This window comes from Tupaia chinensis, unplaced genomic scaffold, assembly GCF_000334495.1.
Source record: "Tupaia chinensis unplaced genomic scaffold, TupChi_1.0 Scaffold138297_1, whole genome shotgun sequence".
In the NCBI taxonomy this organism is placed as follows: domain Eukaryota; kingdom Metazoa; phylum Chordata; class Mammalia; order Scandentia; family Tupaiidae; genus Tupaia; species Tupaia belangeri.
This window is the reverse complement of record NW_006198195.1, coordinates 262541-274262: the sequence shown is the minus strand read 5'-3', so window position 1 is coordinate 274262 and position 11722 is coordinate 262541. Positions and strand designations below refer to the sequence as shown.

The 11722-nt window shown below is 36.7% G+C and overlaps 1 protein-coding gene across 1 annotated transcript in view; it reads left to right on the top strand.

The window, feature by feature from the left end:
* The first annotated feature begins 248 nt into the window (after positions 1–248).
* LOC102498989 (oligophrenin-1) overlaps positions 249–11722 on the top strand; it is a 148142-nt gene continuing 136668 nt past the window's right edge. Inside the window, exons 1-4 of the mRNA XM_006161123.2 lie at positions 249–270; positions 474–558; positions 7889–7947; positions 9673–9778. Coding sequence (XP_006161185.1) covers positions 249–270; positions 474–558; positions 7889–7947; positions 9673–9778 — 272 coding nt within the window. The remainder of the gene's footprint in view (positions 271–473; positions 559–7888; positions 7948–9672; positions 9779–11722) is intronic.

The window sequence follows — 11722 nt, the reverse complement described above, 5'->3', positions numbered from 1 at the left end:
GGCTTGCACATATTGAGACTTGTATTGACTTATCAATTACAGATTAGGCTTTCCTCTCCTAATACTGGTTCTCAAGGAATTTTCTACTCCTGAGCTGCTTTTTCAGTATTTTAATTCTTTGTATCTGCCTGTCTTTCTCTTCAGTTATGGGGAAAGCAGTTTGCCTCATTACCTCAGTTCTCTGGTGGATTTAAGAAGAGTTTATTTTCAGTTTGTTCAACTTCTTTCTTGTTGTGAGGCAGGGAGCGATGACCTCCAAGCTTCTTGATGGTATACCAGAAATCAAGAGAATTTTTCAAACATCAGACTTGCTTTTTTTTTTTAATAAATTTTGAGCTCTTGAAAACTGGCTAAAGTAATTGTCTTTTAATTAATGCACTTTGTTTTGTTTTGTTTTATTTTCTTATAGAGGGAGTAAAAAGTAAGATCCTGTGGAAGGTTAACTTTTTATCTTGTTTACTTTTCTCAAATAGATCCCAAATGCCCAGGTGATGTTGATTTTCATAATAGTGATTGGGATATTAAGACAATCACCAGCTCCTTAAAATTCTACCTCAGGTATGTCTGATTTTAATCAGGAGTTTGCTTTTCTGAGTTGATGAAATTTGTCTGAGTAGAGATTGGAGTTAATGTGGTCCCAGTTACAGGGAGTTAGATAGGATTGCTAAAAAAAAAAAAAAAAAAAAAAAAAAAAAATTAAGATGATTTTTGTCAAAGAATGCTCATTAAATCTGATAATTTAAACAAGGGAAACATAAAAACAATAGAATTGTTGTTGAAAGTTTTTTAAATTATTTTTTAAATCATATCTCTAAAATAACTGAAGTTTTGCTATTGTTCACAATAGAGTGATGTCATGATAGTTTTATGGTAAATCTTGAGCCATGACAGTTCAGGATTATTAACATGCTTCATTGGGTAACAACCATTTTGAAACATCCAATTGCATTTGGGCAAAAATATGTGTACATGTGCACACGTGTGTGCACTCGTGTGCACATAAATATACATTTGATGTGTACACACATGTGCATTTGAGATGTGTTATATATCATGCCTTAATCAATATGACAGAAATAAAAAACAAGAAAATAAGTATTAAAATATTGGAGCTAAATCAAGTGGCAACAGTATGAAAATGTTAACTTACCAACAAAATTTAGGGTGCACAATGATAATGAATAAATTGTTCAATTTACTGTCATAAATTTATATTATGTGAACAGTGTTTAAAACATATATGCTTAAGAAATAATCACTTCTTTATGTCCCATATTATGCACCATACTTTATATGCTAAAATTTTTCTTTTCAAATATTGTGCACTTTAGGCATTAAGACAGATAATCTCTGGAACATATCCTTTTTCTAAAATAGATTGGGTCCAAGATATTACTATTGAAGAACCTTCTGTTATAGCATTTGCTTAGAACTTTATGTGAACATAAATGCTCTTTTTTTTTTTTAGGAATATTTATCTTAAATCTGAAAAGGAAGAAAGGAAGAAAGAATTGGAGAATTTATTCCATGCTTAGCAAAAAGCTAGTTGCTTACACTGATAGTGGCATTGTTTTTATCCCCAATAATTGTGTACAGTAAGGAAGTACTATACTCATTTTACAGATGAGGAAACTGAGGTGTACTCTTTCTCTCACTAGATATTATGCATGGTCACAGCTAGTATTATTTTAATCTAAGTGTTTCTAACTTGTAAGTCCACTGATATCAGAGCATCTTTTTCTCCTACCCTCTACTCTTACACGCTATGGCCTTCTTGGGGTTACTTAAGTAATTTAGTAAAGGCAGAGAGAAATCAATCATGAATACTTTCAGAAGAGTCATGACGATGATAGTAATGGGAGTAAGCGATTCTGTGTCTCTAGATTCCTTCAAAGTATTAAAAAAGTTCAAATATTTATATATTATAAGGTCTTTTCCACATTACATCATTCCCAGCTCTTCCCAAAATAGATAGTATGGCTCTTTTGAAAGATGGAAAGTTAAAGACTGAAAATGTAAGCGGGCAGAATCCACAATAAGAGATGTTTGCCTTTGAGACCCTTATCCATAGGATTTTCATATACACCACCAGTAAACAAATTGGATTTCTCAAAGATGTCAGTGTTCTCAGAGTAGGTCTCCATACAAAAAATACCCTTTATCTTTAACATTAACAGGAAATCACTCTGAAAATCATTCCTTCTCTCTTTTGTGTCTTTAACTTCTCTAATTCAACTAGCTCTTTCTTCTCAACATATAAAAATGGTTCAGCAATGCACATCTCTAAACTACTAAATCATTCACTAAAAATGTCCAGAGTACCTTCTCTGTGGCAAGCATGATGCTAGGCTCTAGGCATATAGTTGTGAGTAGGTATGATCTATGATCTTAAAGAGTTATAGTCTAGTGAGAGGGAGAAAAAAAAATAATCATACAAATGTACCTAACTGTAATAAGTGCTCTGAAGAAGAATATAATGAGCTATAAAGACATTTAATAAAACCTGACTTATTCTGAGGTTAAACTGAGGTTTGAAATATAAATTGAAATCAAGTGGAGGGTGGGGGGTGGTTCCAAGCAAGAAGTAACAACCAATGCAAAGGCCTTATTATAAGAGGAAGGAAAGCCTCTTTAAGAAAGCACATGAACCAGTATAGGTGGATTATTGAATGTAGAGAGGGAGAAAGAAGTATGTAAGGATCATGCAGGGCCAGATAGGACATTTTAAGAAATAATCTGATCTCTCTGTGACTAGCAGATGATGTAGAAATTATGTTGCTGGACTCCCACATATATGACCACAGTTCAAGTCCCGGACCTGGTGGCTTGAAAAATCATACTGGGTACAAGTGCGTACATGCCCAGCGTGGGAGGAGAATGGATGAGAAGGGATTATGGCATGGCCATTCCCTCTCTCTCTCTCTCTTGGTGAGCACACATGCCCTAAGGCAAAAATCTCTTTAAAAAGAAGAAAAAGAAAAGGAAAGAAAAGAAACAGGGTCTGTATTTATCTTTAAAGTAATGGGAATATATTGAATATATGTGATATTGGCTCTGGGAATGGATTAAATGGGTTAAAGGACTTTATGAAATTCCTTATTTAATTTTTTTTTAATTACCAGAGGACACATGCATTTGTTAAAGAGAGACAGAGAAGAAGGGAGGTAAAATGAGAAGGCCTTCTTACCCTCCCCCCCAATAGGGAATGGCCACACCACAATCCCTTCTCCATTTTTTCACTCCTTTAGGGATTTGGGGAATGCATGCACAGGAACTCAGTGTGTTTTTAAGCAACTTGGCTCAGGACTCAAACCTTCCAGCCAGCCATTTGGGATCCAGCCACCTTAACCACCACATACTGGCCCTTTTGAAAGATTTTTATCAGGATAGGGTTATATGATGAGATTTTTTTAATTAAATTTGCCAGTAGGTTTGTATGTGCACTCACCTGAGAGAAAGGGAGAAAGAGGGAGAAAACACCCCCTAATGGGGCATGGTAATGCCACAATCAGTTCTCTTCTATCTCTCCATCCTGTTGTGATTTTGGGCATGTACACACATGTGCCCTGTGTGTTTTTCAAACTGCCAGAGCCAGAACTCAAAGAGCATGGTCAGTCATGTGGGATCTGGATCCCTTAATAACTAGACCATGGAGCCAGCCCAAGAGATTTGTATTTTGGTGGGGAGAAAGCATAGAGGTTAGAGAGAGACAAAATGAGTAGAGGTAGAAGTCAATTAGTAAGCTATTGCTGTGGTCCAGGCAAGAGATGACTGGACTAGTAAGTAGCAGTTTATGTCGGTAGAATTAAACATATTCAAAAGATATAGGAATTAAAATGGATGAATTGGATATAAGAATTGGAGAATGGGAGTAAAAAGTATGACTTCTATATTTATGGTCCATATAGTCAAGTGGTGGTAATGTGTTTTTGATTCAGGAAGCATAAGAAGAAGACCACATTTGGGAGAGACAAAATGTTTGAGTTTGGATATGCCAAATTCAGGTGTCTTTGAAGAAATCAAGTCATTATGTTAAGCAGACAGTTGGATATATAGTCTGAAACTTAGTAATGAGTTCTGGACTTGAGCCATAAAAGTGGGAATATAAACCTTCTAGGTGTTAAAATTAGTGCCAGAAGCTTAGACAGATGGTATAAAGAGATACTCCACCCCTTTCCAACCAAGCTTCTGTGTTGGTTATATACATTCCCTGTCTCTTCTTAACCTTTAAGTTTTCTTCTTCAGTCCAATGTAATCTGACCCTCACACCCTCTGTTCCACTAGAACTGCTCTTACCAAGGTCACCAGTGTCTCTTGAAATGCTGTCCACAAAGGACAATTGTCAGCCTTTACCTTACTTGACCTCTTTGTAGCATTTGAAGCTATTAGCAAGCCCTCCTTGAAACTTGATCTTCTTTCCTTGGTGTTGTTGTATCACTTACTTTTGGTCTTTCTCTTAATTCTTTGGACATATTTAACAGTCCCCTTCATGGACTTTCTACCTGGTATTTCCCAGGACTCCCTTTTCTTTTTACTACACTAGAGAGATGGAAAAGTCAAATATCTACACAGGCGAGGAAATTAAAATAAGCAAAGTATTAATTGTAAAATATTTTCATATTTAACATTTCACATATGGAACCTTTATTTGCATGGCAATCCTTTGTTTACTTGCTTACATATAAACAAAGGATTCTTTTTGTTTTTACTTAAAATTTTCTTTTTCTTTTTTTTAGAGAGATTTTTGCTATAGGGAGTGTATACTCGCCTGAGAGACAGAAAGAGAGAAATTACCCACCCGGGAGATGGCCACACCATAATCTCCTCCATTCTCTTCTCAGGATCTTGAGCATGCATGCACACATGCCTGGTGTGAGTTTTAAGGCACCAGGTCCAGGACTAGAACTGCAGTCGACTACATGGGAGTCCAGCAACATAACCATTATGCCATCTGCTGACCCTTTTTATTTTTTTCACTTACAAATTTTTATTAACATGACAGTTGTTACAGCATGGTTTTTCAGTACATTCATGTAATGTGCAATGATTTTAAATCAGGGTAATTAGTATGCTCATCATCTTAAACCTTTGAAGCATTATTTTGAGTAGTTGGGAAAGTTCTGATGTACTTTTGCACAGAAAAATACATCATGACTTTCCTGTCAACCTAATATATAGTAGGTTGTTGTTAACTATATTCTCCCCACTGTATTTTATAACAATACACATAGTTTCTTCTATCTTGAAACAGCTGTATTCTTTACTTCCACAAATAACTTTGTGTACCTACTAGGGCTGGATCTTTCCATTTTTTAGCTGAGGCAGATAATATAGATTTGCATATGCAATATCTCATTTTTCATATTTTAACCATTGATACAATTTCATTTCATTTTTATACACTGTGCTGGACAAACAAGAAATGTTAAGGGGCCTCATGTTATTTGGTTGGCAGCTTGCCATATCTTTCCTAGAGCAAGGGGATCTGTTCTTATGGTCTTAACCTCCCTGCATAGGTTCATGATAACCACACCTGCTTCTCAGACCTAGAAGGGCCCTGCATCCAATTTCTTAATAGCCCTCTTTCCTTTAGCTAAAATAGAGATCCTTCTATTTTGGCATTTCTACTTCCCTCTTAATCAATTCCTATTCTGTCCAGTCACCCAAATTAGATTACTTTTTCCCTCATCATCATATCTACTCAGTGAAGGAATTATTTCTATAATATATTTGAAAGAACTCTCCTCATCTTTCCTTTCTATCTCCATTGCCTCTGTTTCCATTTCTGTTTAAGTTTTTCATATTTCTTACCTGGGTTATCATAATAATGGTAGGCAGTATATAGCATAGTGATTAAGAATATAGTTTCTACAATATGAAGATACCTCAAAAATTTACAAATAGTACTACCATATGACCCAGTAATCCTATTCCTGGGTATTTACCCAAAGGATAGGAAAACACTCTTTTGGAGAGACATTTGCACATCCATGCTAGTCACAACATTATTCACAATAGCTAAGATGTGGAATCAATGTACGTGTTCATTAACTGATGACTGAATTAAGAAAGTGCGGCACAATAGAATACTACTCAGCCATAAAGAACAATGAGATCTTGTCATTTGATACAAAGTGGAAGAATCTGGAAGATTTACTGCTTAATGCAATAAACCAGACTCTGAAAGATGAATATGGTATATCCCTGTTTAATATATACAAAATGTCAGCACTCTATGGCAGAAATAGAAAGATTTGAAGACATAAAAGTATGGAGGGCAATTGTAGGTACCACATATAGCTCAAGGGATGAGGAATCAGGAAAAAAATGTTTAACAGACACAAGAATGCATGTAAACAAGGCAAATGGATTATGGAATGATATAACACAACAGAGTACAAAAAAGAGGGTATTGTCCATCATGCATGTATACATATACACATACATATGTACATATATACACATATCTCAAAAAACAAAAACAACTGGTAGAACAAAGTAGTATGTGCACAACACCTTGTAATATTCTTTGTTGAAGATGATGAATATGGTAATATCCTTGATTTGATTTTAGCCAAATTGTATGCATGTCTTTTTTTTTTTTTTGCTATAGGGTGCATGCGCTCGCCAGACAGAGAGAGACAGAGACATAGAAAGCGAGAAATCACCCCCCAGGGGGAATGGCCATGCCACAATCCCTTCTCCTCCATTCTCCTCTCAGGATCCTGGGCATGCACGCACACGCGCCCGGTGTGAGTTTTCAGCCACTGGGTTGGGGACATGAACCATGGTCAACTATGTGGGAGTCCAGCGACATAGCCATTATGCTAACTGCTGGTCCCGCATGCATGTCTTGAGAAATCACATTGTGCCTCACAAAGATGTCCAAAAATTAAATGTAAATAAAAAATTATAAAATAAAACAAGAAAAAGAAAATAGAACTAAAAAAACCATGTGAAACCTAGATGAAAGAGTAAAACTTCAGCTTTTAGAATATAGTGTAGAAAAAAAATATATATATGTATATAAATAGACAGACTCTGGGAACAGACTGCCTGGTTCTTCCACTTATTACTTCATGGAACTCATTCAATATTGAGTGTTATAACTTCTCTCACCTCAGTTTCCTCGTCTATAAAATGGGGATAGTAGTATCTATGTCTCTGGGATATCATAAGTTTTAGATGAATTAATACAAGTAAATCACTTAGGTAAGGACAGAGTTTGCTATTTTATTATTAATTGATTACTTCCTTCCTTTGAGTCACTCACCACATATCTTCATTTTATCATTACACTTGTCTCACTACATTGCAAATTTTGTGTCTGGCACTCTCCTAAATAGACTATTTACTCCTTGGAGGTTTGGACTATATCTTAGTTTTATCTGGATCCTCAGTAATCATCACGATGCCAGTGACCCAGTCCATTTTTTGACTAAAGAAAGAAGTATATTTGAGTGTCATTTCTTCCTCCCTTAAATGGGGTTTTGAATAACAGTTTGACCTCACAGGATGAAATGGAAGGATAGATCCAACAGTACTTTGGAAATTCTAAGGGCATATCAAATTGTAACAGATCCATAGATTCATGGTAGCATTCAAAATGGGTGCAGTTTGGAATTTTGTAGGACTGGTTTGTACCTCCTTCAGTTTGGGGAGCTAATTGGAGACCTTGCTAGAGGCTTCAGCCCATACTTTTGCAAATTTTCTGTTGAATTACTAGCAACTTATATTGCCCGGACAAAGCTTCATGAATAGAAAAGTGTACATAGTTACACTAAACTGTGTGTGGCTCAGAAATTTCAGTCTCACTGTTCACAGAACAGAGGATCCTAGGCCTGGCTACTCCCTTCTCAAAGGAACTTATAGTCTTCATTAATTTCAGGAATCTTTCTGAACCTGTCATGACCTATAAGCTTTACAAAGAGCTGGTCTCTGCTGCCAGTAAGTATTTATGTTATTAGCTATTTGTGTTGTCTTGGTTTCTCAGTAAGGTTTACAGTAATAAGGTTTAAAAACTAGTTGAGGAAGGTGATTAAGGGCAAGAAACCAAAAACACGGTTTGCCATTGTCAAATGAGATTATTCTTGCTTGTTGTCTAACTCAAGAGTTATATTTTTAATTTTGTAAATCAATGTCAGCTGAGTAGGTTAGAAATAACTGGCTAGCTCTAGAGATGTGATATATGTAAAAGCTTTATTTATTTATTGCCCTTTCCATCAGAACAGGAACATTGACTGGCATTACATTAACAGCAAAATGGTTGCATTACAAATGCTGTTTCAGCTTCCTTTAGCACTTTGCCTTTTCAAATGATTTTCAATTGTATTGTGAAACATAGGTTCTAATATGTTAGTACTAGCATCACTTTTTCTAGATGAGAAACTAAGGCTGTTGATGGAGGGGTGCTTGGGAAATAAGTGTATAGAATCAACCCAAAAGTTGTCTCCTGAAGAAGCATTAAAAGTTTTGGGTGGTGCAGCCATAGAATGTAGCACTCTGTGGGTCTGATCCATATGGGAGGGTTCTGAGTTCATGTCCAGAGACTTTCCTGGGTGTGATGGGCACCTGTGGGTCATGATCCAGGGCTAGCTGGGGCTAGGGATGGATCATGACATCAGGACCCTGTTGGAAGTAGTCATTCTCTTTCTCTCTCTCTCTCAGAGGAGATAGATGAATAAACTTCAGAAAGACTGTTTAAAAATGACTTGGCTGAGGGAACTGTATGCATGTTGCTCCCTGCCTTGACATGAACCCTTATTCTGCATCATATGTGGTATACATGAAAAAGATTCCAGATACTTGAACTCTTAATGGGTTTTTGTTGAGACAAGGGAGTTTTTGTTTGTTTGTTTGTTTGTTTTGCTGACCCTTCAAAAAGTACTGAATAGATTAGCAAGACAAGGGAGTTTTGATCATCTTTACTCCTGTGTTCTCTCAGTGTTTTTTTTTTTTTTTAATTTTTTTCTTCTTTTTTTTGGAGGGGTTTTCACTATAGAGTGCGTGCACTCACCAGAAAGACAGAGAGACAGAAAGCGAGAAATCACCCCCCGGGGGGATGGCCATGCCGCAATCCTTTCTCCTCCATTCTCCCCTCGGGATCTTGGGCAGGAGTGCACACGCACCCGGTGTGAGTTTAAGCCACTGGGTCTGGGACTCACACCGAGGTCGCTACATGGGAGTCCAGCGACATAGCCGTTACGCTAACTGCTGGTCCCTCTCAGTGGTTTTCATAGGAACCCAAAGGAGCAGCATACATTTCAGTACCCCAAGGAGGGTGTGTAGAAAAAGGTTTCCAGCTGGAAGTTTACATGTAGGGCATTGAAACAACCTCTGTACCAGGAATTCTGACTTCCTCTGAGGCAGTGTTCTCTTGTTTTCTCTGTTTATCTTTCTCTTCTCTCCTGTTTTTAATTTCCTTTATTCATCTGGACTATTTTTTTGTTTCTTTTTGTCACTGTCTTTTGTTCTCTTTCTATTTCGTTCTTTTTTGGTCTCTCATTGTGTCTCTGTGCCTATTTATCTCTCTTTTAATCTGTTTTATTATGTGTCTCTAGTTATCTTTTTCTGCATCCGTACATGTGTGTGTATGTGTCTGTGTGTGTATTAAAGTTTGCTCAATACAATTTTCCAGAAAGCCAAATCCTGTCTCTCACTTTTCTTTCTCAGAGTCTGACAACCTGGATTATCGGCTGGGAGCTATTCACTCCCTGGTATATAAGCTACCAGAAAAAAACCGAGAGATGCTGGAACTTCTGATAAGACATTTGGTTAAGTAAGTAACTGCTGGGTTTTCACAAAAAGTTTCTATTGGAGGACTGGCCCACACAGTAGGACTGCAGATAAACTGCCTCTCTGCTCATCAAGTCCCAGCCCCTTGCTGCTTCCTGGGCAGGTTGTAAAGCAGGCAATTTTTACCTTGACCTTTGTTTGTATCATCTCAGAGTCATCATGCATGTGGGTTGTCTCAGTTGAATGGTAACGGCAAGGTAGAGTGAGCTGAGCGCAGCTTTCACTGTCTGATGAACCTGGTTTTGAATTCCAGATCTACAGTTTATTTAGCTTTATAATACTAAGTAAATCTACTGTGTCTCTGGTAATCTGTATAATGAAAATAATATCTACCTTCCAGAACTGTTATGTTGAATAGAATGAACACAGATAAAAGTCCATCATTGCACATAGAAGGCTTTCAAGAAATGAAGTTTTTGTTAAGATTCTGGTCAACATCTTTCCCTGAGTGGCAGGCAGTAACAAACAGCAGCATTCCAGAGAACAGACTTGGTGACCAGATGAGAGATAAATAGATGAAAGGGGAACATATGTCCCACAGTGAAACTTCCTGGACAGAAGATTCAATGCTATGAATAAAGATGAATTTACTTGGCTCAAATAAAAAGCAAAAAGCAGGAAGCTCTCTGTTCACAAGTCAGCAAACCTAAGTTTTACTGTCACTTCTGCAACTAGCTCACTTGGTGACTATGGCCAGGTATCTCCTCAAGGCCACTCCTGGTTTGTTAAACAGTAAAAAAATGTAAGTATAGGCTTCAAAAAATTGTAACACACTTTAAGTGTATATATTAAGCAAATAAACTATATACACACTCAGAACATGCAGTAATGATATATTTTAACCTCATTTGGAAAGGATTTCAAACACTTAAAATTGAGGCCTTTTGAAAGTGAAGAGGTCCAGCCTAATGGCCCTTTTAGCCTCCCCCTGTGATAAATCACTCTACCTTCCTGGACCTCAAGTTTCCCTATGATATGAAATGTCACCAATCCAGCTTTGGCTTTCTAAGATTTTTGTTTGGACCTCTGTACCAAATACATATTATAGACACTGATGATAGAATTAATACGAGGGTAACTTTTATATTGTCAATATTGGGCTATTATAGGCATTTAGAGGCATTTTCTCTCTAAAAAGTAGTTTGACCATCAAAGAAGTCATTTACATGTTAATTTAGAGTTCCCCTGGAGTAGAGAGTTGCCATCAAGTTCACTTATATACTGTATGACCTAAAAGAGTCCTTCCAATTCTCTTGGTCTCATTCTCTTAGTTTGTTCATCTGTAATATAAGGGGACTGGATCCACTAATTTCTAAGTACCCTTTAAGCTGGCTTTTTTTTTTTGTATTCTTTATTAATTAATTTATTTTACATATTTTCACTGAATATCACCACAACATACCAAATGTGATTTTCCACCCAGAATATACTGTAAAGTGGCTTAATCATATATGTTATCATCAACAAATAATTTTCCATTTCTTGTTTATATATATATATACACACACACCCCCACAAACACACACACAATCCCATTTCTCACTCTCTGCAATTTCCCATCCACCTCCCACCCTGCCTCTTGAAAGAATAAAGGACTGGAAAGCAACTACAGGTATCAGCTGACTTTTAAAGAGGCGTAATATGTGACAGGATCTAAGGACTCAAAGATGTTCCTGCTAGCAATGAATGACAGGGTACCTTGCCTTGATCTACCCAAAGTCAGGCACTTAGCTTATTTTAAGAGTTTCAAAATCCCTAAAACAGAAGGAGACATCAACAGATCACTGAAATATGAAGTCAAATACCTTTAAATATATGGGAAAAAATGCTCAAGGTCACTTATAGTAAAAAATGTAAATTAAACCTATACTGAGCTACCATCTATTGATAAATCCTAATATGTATCAACATTATCTATTGCTAAGAC